This window comes from Capricornis sumatraensis, chromosome 5 (genome assembly GCF_032405125.1).
Source record: "Capricornis sumatraensis isolate serow.1 chromosome 5, serow.2, whole genome shotgun sequence".
In the NCBI taxonomy this organism is placed as follows: domain Eukaryota; kingdom Metazoa; phylum Chordata; class Mammalia; order Artiodactyla; family Bovidae; genus Capricornis; species Capricornis sumatraensis.
Window position 1 is genome coordinate 92,185,195 of NC_091073.1, and position 23,747 is coordinate 92,208,941.

Sequence of the window (23,747 nt, forward strand, 5' to 3'; positions counted from 1 at the left end):
ACTATACTGTGCTAATGGTGGAAATCATAACAAGCCTTAGCCATAGAGCAACAAAATACATTTCTCAGTGCACTGAGATCATACAAGTATGAACCATAAGATCAAGTGGAAATTCTTATCTGTTTTCTGTTGTTTAGTGGGTTCAGTTATATATATATATATTTACTTTCAATTGTTATACTATGTAGCTATATCGAGAGTAATCTGATTGGAATATTTTTTAGATGATGGGATGTACACCGTATTCAGATTAAACTTTTCTTTTGCACCACTAGATGACCACAGCTTTGGTTTTTTTCAGAAAATTCCCTTGGACAACACTCTAGAACACCACAGAAATGATTTATATAAGTACCTAATTAACTTGTATATTTTATTTCCTATTTCTAGCTTCATGGAAAGTTTTTGTAATAATAAATGGACATCTGAAATGTTACACTGAACCCAAAGTGGAAGATGAAGCAAATGACCTCATTTCTTTGAAGATCAAGTTATGAATTATTCTTGTGATGACGTAGGATGCATATGGTCCTTAAGCGAAATCTCAACTGAAGGCTTCTTGATGAAGGCACATATTATGCTCTTGGTTGCATCTTAAAGCAGATTTTGGGGTGTTCACTGGAACTATAGCAACTACACCAAGACTGATTTAAGAATCATCAATTTTCTAGAGCCAAAGTTTGCAGTGAAGGCTTTGTAGTGGTTCCTGAAACTCACCACAGAATAGTCAAGCTTGTCATGGCGTTGTCTCATTACTAATTGGAGGAGCCCAGGAAGGATAAGTGTGGAGGTCAAACATAGGTACAATCCAGGTAAACATGCCAAGCATCACCACAGCGACACCCACAATATTAACGCCGAGTCCAGCTTTAACCTTGAATATGAAAGAGCTTGAATGTTAGTCTCAAAAAAACGAAAACAAAACAAAACAAATTGGGAGAATTGGAATACTGTTGCAGAAGGCATATGCAGATTTACATGCATCTTAAGTGATTAGTATCAATTATTTGTTTCATAAGACAAGTCCTTCCATTTATGCCAAAAAAGAATCTGTTCCCAACTAAATGTCATTTAGTTGGAGAGCATCAGAGAAGTTTCTCTTAGGAATGTACTGAAGTCATTACACTTAGAGAAAAAATCCCTTAAAAAATCTGCCAATTTAGGTCAAATCAAGATCTGAGTTTTGTGGTTTGGTATTTCAGTGAATATGTTTCAGGTCACTATATGAAAACGGAATCCTTCATATTCACTTCAGTATTCTCTTACCAGAGATCCAATATCCCTTCCACTCATCTTTCTCAAAGTTCTCATTCTTCTAGCTCTGATATCATTATTCTGGTATCCACTAAACCATCTCAAATTGCAGAGATTGGCTAACTCCTCCCCATAAACTGCTTTGTAAACCAAGTTTCCTGGGACCACAATTTTGCCCATTTGTGTATACTTTTGTTGGCTGCTTTTATGATGTGGTAATTGTTACAGAGACCCCTATGGCCCAGAGTCTCAAATATTTACTCTCTGGATCTTTACAGAGAAAGCTTGCTTATCTCAGCATTGTCTGTGTTAAAACATGAAGCCCTAAGGCAAAATGGGATGCCTAGCAATGAATATTATAGAGTTTCTGTCCATGCAAGCCACTCATTTATTTTAGAATCTTTTTTTTTTAATTCACAAACTTAGCACATTGTTTATATTGTATATTATGCACATTTTTAAGCCCAAAGTAAATTATGTGACTTCTGCATAGAGGCATTTACAGAATTTTTATGTTACAGGGGCTTAGGAACAGCAATCTGTGTAGAAGGAAGGAACTGGGGCTTAACTTGGAACTGCATTTGCACAGCAGGCTCACTGAATAGCCTTTAGTTATATTCTTGCTTGGTTTGGTTTAGAAGTGGGTGATCAAGTTTAAGAGAAGACCAGGATATTCTCAAACTAGTTCTTCACTACCATGACTTTTGTATTTGGCAAAATGTATACATTTTGTCACTTATAATTTCTATTATTCCTTGCTGTGCTAATTTCACTTCATTTTATTTCAGGTGTCACTATTAGAATCAGAAAAACAAAGATGACTTTCCATCAGTCAGGCACTGAGCCCAACATTTTATTCAGAGCAAATGTCAGTTGTGTAAATATTTGTGATACAAAACCACAGTGCTTGATTGCTAAATTTCATTAACCTACTTCTTCTATTTGGCTAGGTCAAGTTGGATCCTGATCTTGACAAGCCCTAAGCTTAAACCATTGTGTTGAGTATATTCTATGCTCTCTTCCTCTTCCAGTGTATTACTGAGGCATTCAATATCTCTGTATTTGTGACTGTAAATATTAATGGCACGTTTGCTCCAGGTTATCACTCTTAAAAACAATTCTAGGGCCAGTCACATGCACTCACCTTCAAAGCAGGACTCAAACTATACATTTCCTACCAGTTGATTAGTTTATAAAAGGATAGAAAACCCAAGACATCACAAAATAATGTCTGCTGGACCTGATAGCATTCTTTCAGTTCACTCACCATGTCCATAACTTTTAGATGGCCATATGAAAAAACAATAGCATTGGGTGGGTTTGCTACTGGTAGGAGGAAAGCAAATGAGGTACACAGAGTAGAAGGTAACAAAATATAGAGAGGGTTGATGTGAATGGCTTCAGCCTGTTGGAAAAGATAGAAAGGAGTGTAAGTAAAATTTTGAGATAGCCATAAAAATGAGCAAAATTATTATAATAAATTTCCCAGAAGCAGGTTGAAATATAAAGACAAAATAATACACATAAACACACTTTTAAAAATTTTTTAGAAAATGTATCTTCTTCTTTTGGTTGTTTATATGGTGATTGATATCCATCTAAGCATTATAACTCAGTTCATTCAGAAAGTAAAGTATCATTTATTTCAGAAACAAAATGAAAACAGCAACTGTTTCTCTAGTGCTAAGTGCCATGCTAAGTGTTTATATACATGTTACCACATAATATGTAAGTATTTATATATGAAAGTGAAAGTTGCTCAGTCATATCTGACTCTTTGTGACCCTCCATGAAAGTTTCCAGGCCAGAATACCAGAATACTGGAGTGGGTATCCTATCCCTTCTCCAGGGGATCTTCCCAACCCAGGAATTAAACTGGGGTCTCCTGCATTGTAAGCAGATTCTTTACCAACTGAGCTACCAGGGAATCTCAAATATATATATATATATATAGTTATATTATATATTTATATATAATATATTATTTATATATTATATACAATATATTATAGTTATATATTTATATATACATATGATGTTTAATGGTATATAATGTATAGCATAATATAATAACTTCATATATTTGTATATACAACTTAATTTTCACTACGGCCTTAAGAGATGGTAATTATAGCCCCAAATAACAGATGAAGAACCTGAGGTCCACAGAAGCTAAAGTAACTGATCCAAAAACATAGCTGGCAAGCAGTTAGAGCTTAGTAGCCTCTCAGGTTCCTTTGGCTCCAAAGATTCTCATCATTCCATTAACTTACTGCCTCTGTGAGTTATATAATTTAAAATTTACTTAGGGATCATCACAGAAGAGTTACTACTATTCTTAATTATTTAACTGCTCCCTGTTGAGAAATAAACCCCAGAAAAATTCCAAATTGTATTTCACTAATATCCACCCGCCTACATTTCTTTTCTAATTTAAGCCACTCAAGAGTGCCAATGTCTGCACCTTGAGCTGGTAGCAGAACAATTCCAGAAGGGCACTCTTTCTGCATCTAAAGTGTTTTCCTTTCACCAAAATCATCTGCCGAGGGAAGAAAAACACTTTAGTTGAAGCTATTTCTCGTAATTGCCATCTAGTTGTGGAGAAGAGAGACAGTTTTCCCCTCTCTCTCTTTGCAAATCTGCTTCTTACTTATCTTTTAACATTTTTCTTAGGCTGTGCAGAGCTGTGTTGGAGACATTCAAGCTTGAAGCCTGAGATGTAAACCTGGCTTTTTATTCCCTTGCAAATCACTTATATGAAGTGCTTCTCAAAACATCAAGACATCTTCTGGAGGGAGAAGTATCAATGTTAGAGATCTAAATATGAAAGTTGTCAGGGAGCACTGAATCTCAAAATTTTCTAGAGCTGGGAAAGGTCTGGGTTGACCCTCCCATTTATCTGTAAAGGAAGACTGTGGTCAGAAAGAAGGTAGAGGGTTCTCTTAAGATCCTGCTGCTTGAACATGGAATAAAAGAGTTCTCCTGAGTTAAGGTCTCTTAAGAAAATATGAATGTGAATAAGGCCAACTAACCTTGTAAGTCGGTGAAGGCAATGGCAATCCACTCCAGGACTCTTGCCTGGCAAATCCCATGGATGGAGGAGCCTGGTGGGCTGCAGTCCATGGGGTCGCTGAGGGTCGGACATGACTGAGCGACTTCATTTTCACTTTTCACTTTCATGCATTGAAGAAGGCAATGGCACCCCACTCCAGTACTCTTGCCTGGCAAATCCCATGGACGGAGGAGCCTGGTAGGCTGCAGTCCATGGGGTCGCTAGGAGTCGGACCTGACTAAGCAACTTCACTTTCATGCATTGGAGAAGGAAATGGCAACCCACTCCAGTGTTCTTGCCTGGAGAATCCCAGGGATGGCGGAGCCTGGTAGGCTGCCGTCTATGGGGTCACACAGAGTCGGACACGACTGAAGCGACTTACAGCAGCAGCAGCAACCTTATAAGTTACCTATGGGGAACCATTCAGGCCCCAAATGATTCTACACCACAATATGAGAACACGCAAAGTAGAACACTATTCTTTTAATGAAGAGAATAAATAAGAATAATGAAATACTCACCAATGGAGATAGTATTGGAAGAAGGAGGGTAATGGTAGCTGGATTGCTGGCTACCTCTGTTAAAGATGTGACGAGCAGAGAAGATATCAGAATTATTAGCCAGACTGGTAATGAACCTAAAGGAGATAATTTATTTCCTATCCACTTAGATAGTCCTGACTCCTAAAAAACAAATTGGCAATATGTGTTATTCATTAATAATTCATTTAATCAGACAATTTAAATATATAAAAAAGCATTATTTGACCTAAGGACTCAGTTTCTAAATTATCATTTTAATTTTTCATATTTTTCTGTGGTTTTTTAGATCTAGGTGACTATGACATTGTGAAGTTCTTAGTTATTCTTATTTTAACATCACTAACAAGCTTTAGGAAGTTTGGATTGTCTTCCCCCATTTTTTCAGTTAAATTTGAATTACATCTAATTACTATATATGGGTATAAAAAGCCATGTAGTACTACAGGGCTTTAAGAAAAGGAGCATCCTTTCTGGTCTTCCTCTTCCCACATTTAAGCTGTGTTCCTCAGAGGCAACAACTTTCATTCACATTAGCTACTTATTCCCACGTTTATGTTTATGATAGCTATCTTATAAAATTCTACTTTTTCATATTTCTAAATTTTCAATTTTAGACATTATTTGGAGCAAGCATGCTTGCTCCGTTGTGTCTGACTCTTTGCAACTGCTTGGACTATAGCCTGACAGGCTCCTCTGCCTGTGGAATTTTCCAGGCAAGAATACTACAGCAGGCTGCCATTTCCTACTCCAAGGGATCTTCTTGACCCAGGAATGAAACACTGATGTTCTAATATGTACACGAAAATTCAGTTTTCTAAAACCTTCCATCATACATGTATTTCTGGTCCCTACTCCCCATTCCCTTAAATTCATATATCAACATTTTAGGTTAAATCAGTATTTAAATTTTGCCATTATGATCATATGAATATGGTTCACAACTGAGCCACTTAGTGTCCTGTGATTGCTTTAGCTGTTCTGTTTTAGTTTTTGTTTGTTTTTCCAAGAAATGATTTCCCTATTCTTTTGCTTGCTTAGTGTTTTAAGCACCCATCACTAATCCTCCAGTACACTCTCCAGTAAAAGTAGAAAACTCCTCACAAGTAGATAGACATTTCAGGTAATTGTTCTTTTTCATTTTCCCTAATGGAGATGTGGATTTTGGAGTATTTCCTCCTCTTGCTACACTTGGACTAGTTGCTCTTTAGATCTACTTTACTGTTACAAAGAGACTTCTTTTGACTAAATTACTTATGGGTCCCCTTCACCTCTTTCTGCTGTGGGAATCCTATCTTGTTAACTCTTTTGTGTTGATGGCCCACAGGACCACATCTTCTGTAACTTCCCAATAATCGGTGCCTGGAAAGTAAATTTCTTTAGTTTCTGCATGTCTGAAAACCTCTTTCTTTTCTTTTCACATTACTTTGATATATCAACCTTTTTAGAATTCTGGATGTACAAATAATTATTGCTCCATTTCCTGTGGCTTCCAGTGGGTTCTTTAGAAGCCTGATGTCCAGACCTTGGATACGGTGTACATAATACAGGAAAATCAGTTATACTCAGATGAACAGATATGTTATTCTGTTTTTCTCCTACAAATGGAAGGGACAATCCTCCATTTGTGAGATTTCACTGAGCTCCTGCGTGTGTGAATTTGTACATGGATGACAAAGTAGTATGGACATCAGCAAGGCTCTAGTGACAAGATCAGAAGCTGGCAAAAACATCCCCAGATCTGATAACCAGATGTTATGTATATTATTCTAGTTTTGACTTATATTTTTGTTTGGGGTTTTGATTTTTCAATGAAAAAGACTATTTACCATTTAAATCACATTAGCACAAATTCTTCTTTAAATATATCAATATTTAAAGAATGGATTTTACCTATGTATTAGGTAAAATTAGAATGGATTTTACCTATGTATTAGATAAAATTAGATTACCTAATCTTATTAGGTAAGATTAGATGCAGTTGGAAATGATTACATCACATACAGTCTTTCACCTCAGGAAGCCACTGAGATCATATTATCATGCTCATGGCTTCAAGCTGACCACTCAGAGGTAGGGTGATTTTGGGTATCCCACAGAAATCTGAGGCTTTGTGCTAGGATTTTCACAGCTAAGTAGAGATCTTCCAAGTTTTCCCTACTTCTTCCAGAGAGAGAGTCTAGTGAATCAGATTAAGTTCACACCTTATCATTTCCTTCCATTCTGCAATTCTAGAGTCTGGCCAATGCTTTTAAAACCACTTTGAGTGACAGATATTCTGGGAAGAAGAGATGAACATATTGACATCAACACTAGAGTTGCTGATTCTGAGTTCCTCACAATTCAAATTAACCGATACAGGAATGGAAGTTATTTATTCTGAGAAACAAGATCTCCTTACTACTGAGCTAGTAGGAAAGTGTCTTTGTCTTCTATTGTTATCATTTATACTTGAACAGTCTATGAAACAAGTCAAATCTAGACTTGACACAATATCATAAGTGGCACTCAGAGTTGACACAATTTTTAAGACTTTCACGTATTACCAAATTGCTGAAAGCTCAGTATCCAAATCTCATATGGAAAAACTGACAATAAAGTCAGAAGCAAAACACAGTTTTTCCTTAGATTGTCAAGAATAGGACAGAACAGGTAGCTATTTGTCTTGAAAAACAGAAAAAATTAACTTTAGGGAAATTGAAGGGCTGGACATGATATTTCTCTCACCATTGCTTTTACTTTGGTGACTGAATAAGGAAATGGAATGTTCATGAGTTTTGAGTGTTTCATGGAAGGCTACTGAGTCCAGAATAATTAAAGAGTAGAGAATTTTCATGGAACTTCAGGGGAAGATATTCTTCTTCTAGCAACACTATAACCAGGGCAATTTCAAGGGACAAAGGTTTCCCCAGACTTTTACTTTATATCAGCTGCATAGATGATGGACCAAAGAAATAGCCAACTTTATTTCTCACGATGGTTTCATTTCTTCCTAAAATTATACTATACAGTCCAAGGAATTCTCCAGGCCAGGATACTGGAGTGGGTAACCATTCCCTTCTCCAGGGGATCTTCCCAATCCAGGGATTGAAACCAGGTCTCCTACACTGCAGGCGGATTCTTCACCAGCTGAGCCACCAAGGAAACCCAAGAATACTAGAGTGGATAGCCTATCCGTTCTCCCTCGGATCTTCCCAACCCAGGAATTGAGCTGGGGTCTCCTGCATGGTAGGTGGATTCTTTACCAGCTGAGCCACCAGGGAAGCCCTCCTAAAATTAGACACAATAAATATTTAACATGGCTATGTGAAATTCTTTCTGGACTTCATTGAGTAAGCATATACGTAGTAATTTTAATGTATTTAATATGTAACAATAATGTAATGCAGGTGTATTGTTTCTCATTCTTCTTTGGCAATATTAGGACCATGATATACTTCAGTATTCTTGCCTAGAGAATCCCATGGACAGAGGAGTCTGGCAGGCTACAGTCCATAGTGTCTCAAAGAGTCATGACTGAAGCAACTTAGCATAGCACATAATTGCAGAGAAATCTGAGAGCTACTTAAATTCATCATGAGATAAGGTAAGGGTATAAACAACAAAAAGATGTTTTACAACGAGTCTCTGTATAAGTGACTTTTATATGTTATTTTTATTATTAAGCTTCTCTTCTAATCCTATTTCATGGATTAAGAATTATATTTATTTTTCTTTTGATATGCTGGGACATCATAAAAATGATGATTTATGCTCACAGAAATTCCTGAACTCTGGACTCACCTCATCTGTGTGGTATAGTTACTGCTTGGCTACTGAAATCTGCATTATTACAACGATAGAATGAGCATTCCAAAAGCTTGACTGTCTTTGTGTCCTTCTTTTGAATAGCTTAGTTAACTGCTAGGTATCTTAGACACAGAGTATTACCTCACAGCCATCTGCCAAGGCAAACCCTCCACCAACAAGAATGGCTATATCCCAGGGCATGAATGACTGGAATTCTTTCCAAGTAATCAGTGGAGAGTAATCAAAAGCAACTGAAAAACAAAAGTCCTACAGTTAAACATTGCTTAAATATTATATGACATTTCTTATTATCTTAAATAGCCATCTCATTAAAAGTTTTCAATATTTCTGTATTATTCTCATATAGGAAACTTGATCTAGACTTTGAGTAATTTCTACCTGGCTTAGGTAGAACATTATATTATAAAAAAAGAAAAATGCCCTAACTTGGAAAACTTCTTTGCATTTTACTAGAGAAAAAAATTAGATAAATGATAACATCATATACAATACTAGTCATTCATTCATTCATTCCACTAACATTTTTGCCTACCCTGAGTAACAAGTGCATTGGGCTATCTGCAATCCACCATTGATACAACAGCATCTGTGGAACATTATCATTCACTCGTATTTATTTGAATATTTTATTTTTTTTCAAATCATGAGGAGGGTCATGATAGATTCACCTGAATTTCAGTTTAATATAATTCAAAGTTCAGATTAAATAATTTTATTATTCAGGAAACCCTTAAAATGCTTGTAAAGCAATAATCGCAAGGATTTCTCTTGGTATTTGGATTCTGATAACTCCATTGATTTGCTTAGAAATAATGTCATCCATGAACATGGATTTTGTGCCCATTTAACTTTTGTGTGTATCAGGCAACCTTCTACATGGTAAGCTTTTAAGATTACTAAGAAGCCCTCTTCCTGTTTCCTTCCCACAAACTTAAACCAAATCAACTCTCATTGTTGATGGAAAGTTTGGTATTTTCTGCTTGAATTAAGACCATATATCCTGTTAAACACTAACATCTCTGACTGTTCTTCTCATGTAAAACTGAATGTTTTATGTCTTCTTGTTGTTTAGTTGCTAAGTCATTTCCAACTCTTTTGTGACCCCATGGATTGTAGCCCACAAGGCTCCTCTGTCCATAGGATTTAAATCAAACTTCCTATTCCAGGTGATCTTCCCGACCCAGCGATCAAACCCATGTCTCCTGCATTGGCAGGTGGATTCTTTAGGCCGAGCCACCTGGGAAGTCCATTTTATGTCTTATCTTGCATTTTAAAACCTAATGTGACTTAGTTTATCAGGGAGAAGAGGAGTTAAAGAATGATAAGAGAGAGAATGGTGGAGAAGGCAAAGCTCTTTCTGAGAGGAGGACTCAGAAGTAGGGGTCAGAGAAGTTAAGGCATGGAGAACACAGTACTGCAAGCCCTTAGGGCTTTGATTGTAATGATCAGAGACCTCGGGGTCTCATAGGAATCTCTGCTCTATATTACACAACCTTTTTATAACACATTTGAGATATGCTGGTCTCAAATGAAGAACAAAAGGCATTTATTTCTATGCTATACTCTTTACGTATATCATGTCCTGGAAATCTGACTCATCAGTCACTCATCTATTCCGACTCAAGAAGTCAAGTGGGCCAGTCTAACTGCATGGCAACCAGTTCCACCTCAGCAAATAAATCAATGACTAATGAATGAATAAACAACAAAACCCCACAACTCTACCAGCCTATTTCCAAACAATTTTAAACCATCTTCCCATATTGACAACATAGGAATTTGACTACCCAAAACTTGCTGTGTTAATAGTATAAAGCATAGGCATGGATGAGAAGACGTGTGTGTGTATTTATACTCAAACAAGCAGACACACTTTCTTGTCCATGTGTAATGAAGACAATGAAATCTCCCATTGAATATGGTTTCTTTCTTCTGTGACACCAGGTTATGGCTAAGTGTGGGGTAGATTTGCATTTTCTCCAAGGCTACTATGAGGCTGTAAATACTCTTCCCTTGAAACTCCTCACATTTTTAGATCCTCAGCATTTATTACTGAAAGCTCATCTTGAAGTGTAACTGCCAAGTTCTTGTTCCTGTATTTGTCAATAGTAAGATTATTTCTGATTATGACCAGAACAATGAGCTTATGATAGACCAAATAGTATCACCCATAGAAGAATTCTAACTAACCATGGTGTGTAAAGAAATCTACCTCTAGCTTCTACAAAGTAAGATGGTCCTTCGTATGAGGAGAGGAAGGGTGCAGTCTGAACAGGGGTTGCAGTGTGTAAACAGGAGATGTAAACCAGCAGCTGTGTTCATGTCCATTCCTTCTGTTCTACAGTGTTAACTGAAACCAAGGAAATTTTGTACTTTTGCTCTTCTGTCAAATTCATTCAGAATCATAAATAATACTCAACCGGTTTCTCCTGTAGGTGTAGTTTTGGTCAATCTCTTAGCTGGGATAAGAAAGAACAGGAGTCCTATAAGTAAAGCAACAGTTGAATCTGTAGCAAAACCGGGATACCTAAAAAAGATAAGTGTGTGCATTAAAAAAGGCCATCAAGGATTTGTATGAACTAAGCACCAACTGATTATGCTAACAGCATAGAAGTAGGAGTGGTGGTATTGGTTATTTATTCTGGATAATCCGCTCTATAATCTATGGATTCACAACTAAAACTGAAACTGAGTGAAAATGAAAATCTCAGACCACATCCCCATTATTTTCATAGGTCTCCTTATTTTTAAGAATCATGTTTACACATGTTGATATGCTGGGCCAAAAGTTTCCTTTCAGGTAAAGCTGACAGATCTGGTAAATAATTTCTTCTCTGGATTATTTATTTTAATCATATTGACAAAGCATTGAGGTTGAAACAATAGGCCAAGTCCTTCATAATTGTCTATAAAAGGCTACTATTGAATTGTGGCAAGGTATGGATGTTTCCAGAGTCTTTTAAAACTCTTCTATAAATTGTGAAAAGGAATTGATCTGTTTTTCCAAGATAGAACATCTGCTTCTGTGTTTATAGGCCCTGGCCATATCATAGCAATGAAATCAACTCATTTGAAGCTTTGTACCCTATGAAACTCAATCAAGAATATTAATTATCAGAATGGCTTTGAGATGCTCACAGATGATCACTGTACAAATTAAGAGTTATTCAAAAACAGATGGGGTCTTAGAAATACCAGGCCATTCCTGCAAGTAAGACAGGTTTCCAGATTCCCCAACAGTTAAGAAGCACCTGGAGACCAGACATGAATGAAACAGGAAGAAATAATTAAAAATCAGTTTTAAAAGTCAGCATATTAATTAGTGAATTTTTGAGTCTGAAAAGCAGAGCGTGTACCCTAAGATTATTTTACTACCTTGTAACTCAGCAAAGCACACATAGTAAAGAGCCTCTTTATTCCTGTACAATTACTTGAACAATCTAGATAATCAAGGAAATCCATTATTTTATTCAATCTGACAATTTTATAAGGCAGATTTTTTTCCCCTAAATATAGACTTTCTTTCATTGTGGAGTGAAATGCTGCCTTGGTATAATTTACTCAAAAAATGTAACCAATATTTATTATTTTATAGTTCCTTATTTCTTTTATTTCAGTTATAATTTTTGTTGGATTTTTGCCAAATTAGCTCAGGCATCATGTAATCTGATTTTGTTTTATATGAAAAGACATACTGAAACCTTTCCAGGTTCAAACAGATGGAATGAAAACATGAGGTGGTAGCAATAAATCTTGATTTATCATTCTAGCTTCAGAAACTCTAAATGTCTAAAATCTCTACATTACAAATATATTCTAGAGTATATATACCTCATACAAAATTAAGCCATAAATACAGAAATAATTGCTCTTTAAAAGACTTTTTAAGCTATTATCATTTTATATTTAGTTTATTAGGAACTAAGGTTGTCTCAATATTACAAAATATTAAGCTGAGGTAAATTTTATTTGCTCTGGAAATTTAAAAACATAATTGCCAATTAGATATATATATGCAAATTCCCTCCTCTTTCAAAGCTTTTTTTTTCTTTTCTTATTGTTTTCTCTCAGAATTTGAGACAACATGGGTGCCTCCTCAAAGCAAATACACTTTGTTTTCCTGCTACAGACAAAACATCTGAGTTACATTTTCCTCCCATAAGGAGGAGAAATAGAAACTGATTATATTGAATTTCCTATTGGGGTTTCTGCCTGGTTTTTATTCGCCATTGTTTGATTTCATTTGGTTTTTACACATTGGGGTTTAGGACTCTCCCCACCTGGAATGATAGGAGTGGCATTTTTAAAAGGAGGAAGAATTATATTTTCTGTTGGTCTAGGTCTTATTGCAAAACCATAAAGTTTAAATCAAACTATTAAACAACAGTTTGCTATGAACAGCTTACTATAAGTGATTGGATATTGCCTTTTGTTTAGACTTCTTGAAATGAAAAGGTTTCACCCTAATGGAAAGAAAAAGTCTATGAAGCTGCAGCTGACCCTTGAAAATATGCCCCACACTGCACTGTTGCTCTTGTGTGCTCACTAGGAATTGGCGAGCACACTTGGCGGCTTTAAAAAAATGTTGGCAATACCTATGTAACCAGAAGGCTCTGATGCAAGAATTTCTTCAATCCATGTGGGCAGAATAGATTTCACTCAAACATTTTTAGTTTCTACCCCCACAACATGGATTTTTGTGGGGGGATGTGAGACAGGAAGTTCAAATCAGAGATCTGCTGAATTTAGGATACAGAGGACTTCAGTGAAAGACAGATTTGGAAACGTGAACCTCAAACCAAGGTATTTATATGGACATGTAGGATGGTCCTTAATTTAGCAAAGTATTCTACAGTCATCCCCCTCACTTCACATGACTCAGCAGTGTCTGCTGGGATGTAAATCACTGACAAAGTTAACTCTGACCCAGCTTCTAACAGTAGCTTGTAAAGTCAGTCTTCTTGCTTGTTCAGTAAGTCCTTATTTATAAAATAGGGGCAGGGATAGATTTATAGGGAAATAGTGCAAAAATGGACATCAACAGAGGAAAAGACAAAATACGAACTAAATACCCTTCATAGAAAGAAAACCAGGTTGGCAAAAATCACAGAATATGAATTCATATCAGGTTATTAGGAAGCACTGAGTGGTATTCAGTGCACATAATAAACACTTGTATTGAACTTCTTGTGGGAAGAATACAGCACTATTCTAAGTGCTATTATTAGCCCCAGCTTACAGATGGAGAAACTGAGAGGTAAGTGACTTGCCCAAAGTAAGAGGAAGAGCCAAGAACAGCACCAAAGCAGTGCGGCTCCAAGGTCTCTACTCCTGACCATATTAAAACATGGCTTTCCTGAAAATTATCCTTCTAATTTTGTAAGGAAGAAAATAATCTTGTCTGAAGAAGCCTTATCTTTAGTTACAGGGCAGTTTGGCTTCCGAGCTTGCTGCCTTACCCTAAATTTCATTCTTTATCACTGTTTTTTTCCTGAAAAGATTAGAATTTTCAAAATCTTTTCAATGGAAAGGAAGAAAAGCAAATCTCATACAGTTTTTCAGAGTTATAGGAACCACTTTGGAGAAAAGCAGAGTATAAAACAAGTGACAAATATAACACATAATGCTTACTCTGAAAAAAGTGCAGACCAACCAGAAACAAATCCAGGATCTCGGCTGAACCATAGCAGGGCCATTACAATGAAGAGGACTAAGGTCACAATTTCTTGATATCTGTGGGAAAATTCCAATCCTTTCGTTTATTTTCTCAGTCAGAACATTTGCAGAAGCTCCCTGAACTGTTGTCAGGGAGAACACAAACACTGTAAAAATTGGATGTATCAATTATTTAAGAGAATCTGTAGTTAGAAAGGGGCTTTACTCCTCAGTAGGCCTTTCAGCTTCTTATCTTTCTACCGGTGAGTTTTAGTTAGACATGGTCTGTATTTTATCATGTGGAGTTATATTTATAAAGGTTAGAACACTTGGGGCCCTTATCAAGTATAATAAATACATTACAGATAATTATGCACATATTTGTCTTTAAACAAATACTTGCAGTACAAGCTGCACCCCTCTGTGTGTTTGTGTCTATGTGCATGTGTATCTTACCTTATTGGTCCAAGTTTTTGGTATTCTTGTTTAATAAACGCAGCACAGGCTTTTTGTTTGGCCGTTGGGGGTTTGCCACATTGGAACATCTCCTTAAAGCTAAAAAGAAGAGTGTGGGATTATTTGAGAGAATAGCACTGAAACATATACATTACCATATGTAAAACAGATGACCAGTGCTAGTTTGCTGCATGAAGCAGGGCACCCAAAGCCGATGCTCTGGGACAATCTGGAGGGATATGGTGGCGAGGGAGGTGGGAACAGGATTCAGGATTCAGGGCACACACGTACACCTATGGCTGATTCATGTGGATGTATGGCAAAAACCATCACAATATTGTAAGGTAATTATCCTCCAATTAAAATTAATTCATTTAAAAAGAATAATTAAGCTTGTTAAACAAAGAATTTTCCCTTTATAGAAGATCTGTGTGCGAAAGTGTCAGAAAATATAAAGGTCCCCGCTAATAACAAAAACCTGTGCTTTTTGCCTGTACCTCTGCCTCTTTCTCTGAATGTCCTCTCCCCTCTTTTCTGTTTTTTTTCCTGGTTTGCTTAATTTTCAATGCCTAACTGTCATTCCATACCTTCCATGACATCATCTGCTAAGCTTTTCCTTTTCCCTTTGGCATCACTGGAATTTTGCTATGTGCCACTCATCTCTAATTTAATACTTTATTACATACCTGACTGTTTAATATTTTAATATGTTTCTTAAGTGTGATTGTTAATTTAAATAGAAAAGTTTTATCTCACTAGTGAGAATTATTAGAGAATGGGGGCTATACCATGCTTTTTATTTTTATTTTTTGGCAAGGGGAGCCCAGTAATTCTAAACACTGGCATACACAGTAAATACTTGACTCATAAACTCTATAGTAGCTTTGTCAGGCTTACAAGATAGTTGGTTGTTAGATCCATCAATTTTCACACAATATGCTAAACTCCAGTTATACTTTAGGCACACAAGTCACATACACTGATCATGAACAGAATCCAAACTCGGTCTATTTTCAGAAATAAAACCAATTCTATTACAGTTTTCTTTGCATTTCTTTACTCCTTATGTTCTAATGGCATCAACCAGATAATCTTCCAATTTACTTCTAACAGTAACTGTCAGTCTCTATTTCTTTTAGCGGCTTACTTTTAGTGACCCCTTTCTCCTGTGACTAATTCTTCTATCCTGAAGTCCAGGGTCTTCAAAACCTTGAATAACATTTTGTGAAGTGTTGCTCTAAATCTTGATTTAAAAATATCCCTCCAGAGGAAGAAACAAATGGAAAGCTGGCCAAATTCTCATGGATTATCTTTTGGAATGTATGAGTAGCTCAGTTAGATTACATTATATGTTGGTATGGAAAGCATTTGTGGGTATATATCCAAAGGGAACTGATATCTACATTTTTAAGAAATATCTGCATTCAAATGTTCATTGCAGCATTATTCACAACAGTTGAGATATGGAAACAACTCAAATGTCCTTGGATGGACAAATGGATAAGAAAAAGAATAAAAACTATTCCACACATATATAGTGGAATATTATTTGGCTATGAAAAGGAATGAAGCACTGATACATGCCACAATGTGGATGAACCTGGAGAACATTATGCTAAATGAAATGTCAAACAGAAAAGCAAACACTGCATGATTTTCCTTATATGTGGAATCTAAAATAGTTAAACACACAGAAGTAGAGAGTAACATGGTATATTCCAAGGGTTAGGATAAGAGGAAAATGAGGAGATGTTGGCTAAAGGGTACGAAGTTTCAGTTATGCAGAATAAGTAAGCTCTGGATGCCTCTGTGCTAAGTTGCTTCAGTCGTGTCCAACTCTTTGCAACACTATGGACCATAGCCCTCCAAGTTCTTCTGTGTATGGGATTCTCCAGGCAAGAATACTCGAGTGGGTTTCCATGCCCTCCTCCACGCTCTGGATATCTCTGTACAAACAGAGACTATGATAAACAGCAACAATAATATACTTAAAATTTTGCTAAGAGGGTTGATCTTACGTGAAGAGTTTTTATTACAAAAGGAGGTGGAAAAAAAGCAAAAGGGATAGGGATAAACTTTTGGAAGTGATGGATAAGTTTATGGCATTGATATTGACAATGGTTTCATGGGTATAGGCTTATCCCCAAACACAGTAAGTTTTGTATACATTTAGTAACTACAGCTTTTTGTATGTCAAGCACACCTCAATAAAGCAGTTTTTAAAAAAGAAAGGAAGCAAGGACATATTCTTCTATAAAATTGCTGAGGGTAAACATGGCTATTTATGAAAGAGTAGATGGGACAAAGACTGTGGGAGGAGGGCAGTTATCACATCAAGACATGTTATATTTATTTTTCTGCAGTTTTGTTACTCAGATATGTCTGGACTGTTACTACCTTTGTAGGGGCATAAATTCCTCAATTCTTAAGTCATCCATCCTACATATTCATCATCACCCACATGTACCCCCCACCCAATGAACATGATTAGATGATCAGTGTTGCATTTAAGATCAAAAGAGTAATATTTAATTTTTATAGCCTCCATTAAATGATTGACTAGTGCCAGTCTTGAAATTTTTCCTCTTGTCAGAATATAAATTCTACCATTAAAAGAAACTAATCTGTGGACCGCCTTGAGAGCCATCAATAGAATTAAAAAAAAAAAAAAAGTAGAGTTAAAGAAAGGATGAGTCTCCTTAGAAACTTTTCTACCCAGTAGACTGCCTATGTACTTTGTCACTTTGCTTGGGGACGATCAATAGTTAAGTCAAAATCCAAAGCGTCTTTGCTACAAATGAAGGTTAATGCCTTTGCAACGGAACTGATGAAGCATATGGCAATGAATCAACCTCTCCATTGAAATAAATCCTGTGGCACTGACAGATGAGCTTCACTTCCCCAATAGGTTGGGGTCATTTATAATGGGTGAGTTAACTGTGTTAACACCCAATGTGCTCATCAGAATGTCTGGTGGCTTGCCAGGGGAGGGGCTGATCATTTCTGTTTGTTGATCTAAAACCTCTGGAGGTGAACACCCTGGCAGATCGAAAAGGACACTGAAAAATTAGCTGGAGCATAAATCTGTGCCATGTGTAACCAACACTGGACAGCAAGGGGACTGCTTCAACATGCCACTGATCATGATTTATGGACTTGGCTAATATATGCACTTCACAGGATGTTTTTCCTCACGGAGAAACACATTTCAGTGCCTCTGCCCATTATCTTCTAAATTTCTCCTTTTTAAGTGGTGGGCCACTTCAAAATGATGATAAGGGTCGCCTACATATTTTATAAAGTAATTATATGTAGCCAAAAAAAGAACAAAACAGCTGGGGTCTGAGACTGGATGCTTTCTCCTTTGGTTTGGGATTCCAGTCCCCTGCATCCTATGTTGTTACCTGCACAACTGAATAGACCCCCAAAGGCTTGGATTCCCAGGAAGGGGCATTTAGTATGCAGCTAGCCTCTTCCCTCTGATGCCCACCTGCCGTAGGCAGTGACATTCCACACATTGGCTCCACTGGGAGCACGGTCTCATGCTGCTCCCGCAATCTGGACAAATAGATTGTTCAAAAAAAAACCATCAGTACTATCTCCTCACTACTAACAAAACTGGCAGTTCTGGAGAAAAACCAGGAAGAGGAATGGAGAGGGAAGAATATCAGTCCTTACATGATGAAGCTTGGGAAATGTGGGCATGGGTATGTAACATGACTCCACAGGAGTGTTTGGTTATTCAGAGGAAGTACAGAAAGCTGACTTCAGTCTCCCCTGCAGTGGATAACATGCTGTTTCATTCATAGGTCCTTGAAGTTATTTAAAGAAAACCTTATAAAGATAAAGTTGAGTGACTTCCCTGGAGGTCCAGTGGTTAAGATTCCACACGTCCAATGAAGGAGGTGCGGGTTCCATCCCTGGTTGGGGAAATGCCTCTCAGGGTGGTCAAAAAAAAAAAAAAAAAGAAGAAGTTGAATTGGCTTGTTTCTTCATGAAAAAAATCCTGAAGGTTTGATAAACAGCCCTTTCCCCTTTCTTTGTGGGTATTGTTATATGTGTTGAATCTCTTGAGGCAGCATTTTCAATTTTGCTGTAGAACCCTGCATAATTTTAAATGCTGGCAGGCATTTGAGCTGTGTAACTCATTGGTACTTATGAACCACTAACTTCAGTCGCAGCCAAGGTAACATCTGCAAATTCTCTGGCTCTTGATTGATCAGTGTTTCATACTTCGATTCCTCTATATTCAACTAGGGCCCATCCACATTAGAATTATAGCGTTGCAAGTGAGCTTGCTGATTTTCCAGTTAAATTCTCCTGACTTAGTTGAAGATATTGAGACTGAGAATGGATCAGGATTTGCAAAGATCACTCATCTGTCGTGTGAGAAGCCACAACTTTGTCCCTGGTTTCCTGATTCTCAATCCAATGTTCTTTCCATAGAGCATGCTTTCAGATTTTTGTTTTAGTTTTTCAAGGGCATGTCAATGTTAGTACAATGTCAGGATGAAACAGGAAGCTCTGCATGCTACAGCTTAAAGTTACCTGATAGTTTGAGGAAATCCACACATTAAACCAGAGGAGCAAAATTTCTTAAAATTCTGCTTTAACAGGTGGGCTGGGTCCTCACCATAATGAGGTTCATGTGTCCTTCTGGTTTATTAATATGTTAATGGCTTAGGATCAGAGGAGACCAAGATAGAGTTTCTGTCTACAAACACTCTTCCATAGATGATATTCTAGAGTATCCATAATGCATGTGTTCATACATATCAGTTTTGTGGGGAAGAGAAATGCAGAAATGCAGCATGCATGAAATAGGTGTAAAAGCCCTGGATGAGGGGCTGAGAACATGGAACCCAGACACCAATAAATAAAGACCTGATTAACATGGACTATGTACTCACTTGAATCCTAGGAAAAACCACTGAAGCCAGATCCAAGACAAGAGGAGAATAATAATGGCAGCCGGGAAGGACATTATGAACCATGATCCAAAGTTGATGCAACGGCAGTCAGGATAGCGCCTGTGTGAGAATACAGAAAAGTGTTCACACGAAGAGTGCAGGTGGAATCGCTTCTGACGGTCCGTGAGAGGCAGCACTTCCCGTCTTTCCTGCGATAGTAGCCAAGAAAGAAGATGGTGGGGCGGGGGGATATTCCCTACTAAATACAGGAGTTAGCTTTGCTCCTCATCTCTTGCTTCTGTCGCTGCATGGTTATTCATGCTTCTGACAACAACGAGGGCAGATATGTTATGACTTTCCCTCCCTTTATTCCATCTTTAAGAAATCGTTTACCAAAGAACCTAGCACAGTACCTGATACTCGTGGAACTGCACAAGAAATGGGTACCCATGGGTGTGTGTGTTTTGTTATTTGTATTCAAATCATCAGTGCATGAGTGAAGAAAGACAAACAAGCAGACCTGGGGACAGGTGAAAATTAGCTTCAGAGGACTGCATGTGTCCATTACCATTTCATCTTGGGAGCTGACATCCCAGAATCTGAAGGGACTCTGATCTGACCCACACTGTCCCTCAAAGCTGTTTTCCCCTCTTGTTTCTTCTGCCCCAAAGCAGCTACAACCATCTTATCAGACATATTCTAGACTTTTCTTCCTAGAATTAGACAGTGCTTTGGGGCTCAAATGGAATAAATCCGGACCAGATAAAAATAATTAAAAGTCCTGTGAAAAATATCAACTTTTCCATTAACTCTCTAGTTATTTTCAGCTTTCTAGCTCACATAATAAAAAAGTAGCAAAAAAAAAAAACCACGTCAGGTACAAGCACTGTTTATTTGGTAACCTCACATTCATTGTTTTGAAATGTAGTCTAAATTCTCATATAGTTATCTATTTTATGACTGTGGGGAAATGGAAATTCAAGAAACAGTTATCTTTAATTTTTCTTCTTGAAGCAGTAACACAGAGTCAGAAATGAGAAAAGTACAGAAAATAATATGGAATTAATAAAAAAACACTGTTCACATATTTTTATTATGTTTGAAATCACAAAATAGAGAGAATGTAATAGAAATGCTAGACTTCAGTATTTTTTTCTACTTAGATCACACTTTGTATTTTGCTACTTAAAAAAGATCATGTAAATAAATAAGATCTTTCATGCGACACATCAACATAAGCCAGATTTATTTATTTGAGACACTGCTATTTTAGCGTGGTTCCTAAGAAATGCAAAGGCTGTTTAAAAAAAAAAAATTAAGCTTTCAAAACTGCAGATTTCTCTTTTGTCTGCAATTTCTATGAGCTGATCTCCCTGGGTCCTAGAATTAGCACTGGCAACTTGAGGATGATTTTATCTACCTTGAAGAGATCCTATGATTAGCTTATATAGTTATGCCATTGTTACTGCTCTTGTTTAGTCACTAAGTCATTTCCACCTCTTAGTGACCGCATGGACTGGAGCCTGCCAGGTTCCTCTGTCCTTGGGATTTCTCAGGCAAGAATACTAGAACAAGTGGCTATTTCCTATTCTAGGGGATCTTCTTCATCCAGAGATCAAGCCCGCGTCTCCTGAGTCTCCTGTATTGGCAGGTGGATTCTTTACCACTGAGTCACCTGGGAAGCTCAGTTGTGCCATTTGAAAGTGGCAAATGATAAGTAAAAAATGATAAAGAATACATAAAATTGATGAATGTAAAAAAAATGCTTTACCAACTCTGAGGCTCTGTAGAGAATTGTCTGCTTTAAAAAAAAAACAGTGTTTTCAGTTGGAAAATAAGTGAGAAAAGGCTTAAGCTTATCTTTCATCAATTTACTAGACTTGGATTACTGGTCAGTGGCCTGTGTTATTTTGTTCAGCCTAAAGACAATGAGAAATGCTGCATGGATTAGGCTCAAAACAATGCCCCAAACCCAGTTTCATTTTTCACCATCTGTAGCTCATACCTTGAAATCAGGCTGCTTTGTTCTTCCCACCCATTGCAGAGAATTCTGTGAGATTTGAGGGAAGTGGAGCTTTTCAGAATTTTTGCCTGGAGCGATAGGCCATTTAGAAAAATGAAAGTTTAAAAAAGCTAAACTTTGGGATTTTTTTTTCTTTTTTCTTCCCCCCTTTTTTTTTTGTTCAGTAGTAAGAAAGTAAACACTATGAGGTATAAATATTTTGAATGAAAATGGAATGAGTGGCACCCTACAAGGGATTAGTTTCACAGTGGTGATTCTTTTCCCACTTCCTTCATATTCCATAACGGGCTTCCCTGGGGGCTCAGAGGTAAAGAATCTGCCTGCTAATGCAGGAGATGCAGGAGATATGGGTTCAATCCCTGGGCCAGGAAGATCCCCTGGAGGATGAAATGGCAGCCCACTCTAGTGTTTTTGCTGGGAAATCCCATGGACAGAGGAGCCTGGAGGGCTCTAGTCTGTGGGTAACAAGAGTTGAACATGACTGTGTGACTGAGCGTGTATGCATGTATAATCCATAAATGAAGGGACTGCAAGTGTCTGCCTAAAGCAAATCGAGATTTCTTCTATCATTAACCATGCTAACTACATTTAATTCTGATGGAATCCTTTTCTTTCACCTGGCAGTATGTTTTGTGTCTACCATGCACTGGGTACTCTTGCAGCTACTGGGGATATAGCAGTGAATTAGATGGACACAGTTCAGACTCTCACAGTTTGTATTAAAAGAAGAACACAGGCAGAAAAACAGGTAAGCATATAATGAATTGGAAAATAAAACAGATTAGTGTGACAAAAAGAGATTAGGTGGAGGGAGAAATTTTACATAGCGTGACCAAAGAAAATGAAATTTGAGATGAGATCTAAATGGCAAGAAGGAGCTAGTCATGTAAATAACTGGGAAATAGTATTCCAGACAGAGGAAATATCAAGTGCAAAGGCCCTGGGGTAGGAATGATTTTGGGATGTTTGAGGATTAGACAGAAGACCATTGTGGCTGTGTGTGGTGAGCTAAGTTCACAGTCACATGAAATAAAGTCCAAGAAGTAGCCACTAGGGGTCAGTTCATATACAGCCATGTAGGCCATCAGAAGGAATTTGGATTTTAATACTAAGGCAATTGGTCTTCCCTGGTGGCTCAGATGGTAAAGAATCTGCCTGCAATGCAGGAAGTCCAAATTCAATCTCTAGGTCGGGAAGATATTGTGGAGAAGGGATTGACAAGCCACTCCAGTATTCGTGCCTGGAGAAATCCATGGACAGAGGAGTCCATAGGGGTGCAATGAGTCAGACACAACTGAGCCACTAACACTTTCACTTTCACTAATGCAACTAGGAGTAATAGAAACATAGTAAGTAAGCTAGTGACATGATCTAATGTAAAGTGTATGTAAATTTATGAATTTCATAAAACATGTTAGCTAGATGGATTGTGAAGATGGATGGTAACAAGAGTGGAAGCCAAGTGTAGTAGGTGGAGCTCCAAGAAGACCCCCAAGAATCCTGCCCCTGGCATACATACTGAGTATATTCTTTTCCCCTTCTGTGTGGACAGATGTGTAAAGATGGTGAAATTTTATTCCTGAGGCTAAGTTCTTTAATGGGTAGAGTGAAGAGATTTTGCAGAGATTCCCATCAGTGGACTGACTCTGAGTTAATCAAAAGGGAGATTATCTTGGGAGGGCCTGACTTACTCAAGGGAACCCTTAAAAGAGAGTTGTTCCTGCTGGCTTCTAGATGCCAAAGGAAGGGGGGCATCTAGCAAGGATCTTGGGGTATCCTCTAGTTGCTGAGAGTGACCTTATGCCAACAGACTGCAATAAAATGGGCACCTCAGTGATTCAAACACAATAAATTGAATTCTGTCAACAACCTGGATGACCCTGTCCTAGGACTCTGAGCTTCTGTGGAGATCGCAGACCCCGTTGGCACCCTGACTTCAGCTGAGCAAAGGACCTGGCTAAACCGTGCCTAGATACCTGACCTACAGAAGTGATGAGGTCATAAATTCCTGCTGTTTGTATTTGCTAAAGTTTATGGTAATCTGTAAC

At 37.5% G+C, this 23,747-nt stretch overlaps 1 protein-coding gene across 1 annotated transcript in view; it reads right to left on the reverse strand.

Annotated features, from left to right (window-relative positions):
- Window positions 1–642: 642 nt before the first annotated feature.
- The window catches only part of SLC13A1 (solute carrier family 13 member 1), a 75,565-nt gene continuing 52,460 nt past the window's right edge, over window positions 643–23,747 (reverse strand). The window contains exons 8-15 of the mRNA XM_068972959.1: window positions 19,677–19,796; window positions 14,767–14,865; window positions 14,287–14,388; window positions 11,076–11,182; window positions 8,776–8,885; window positions 4,828–4,989; window positions 2,522–2,659; window positions 643–874 (exon numbers count right to left, since the gene is read on the reverse strand). Of these exons, the coding sequence (XP_068829060.1) occupies window positions 737–874; window positions 2,522–2,659; window positions 4,828–4,989; window positions 8,776–8,885; window positions 11,076–11,182; window positions 14,287–14,388; window positions 14,767–14,865; window positions 19,677–19,796 (976 nt within the window). The 3' untranslated portion in view covers window positions 643–736. The remainder of the gene's footprint in view (window positions 875–2,521; window positions 2,660–4,827; window positions 4,990–8,775; window positions 8,886–11,075; window positions 11,183–14,286; window positions 14,389–14,766; window positions 14,866–19,676; window positions 19,797–23,747) is intronic.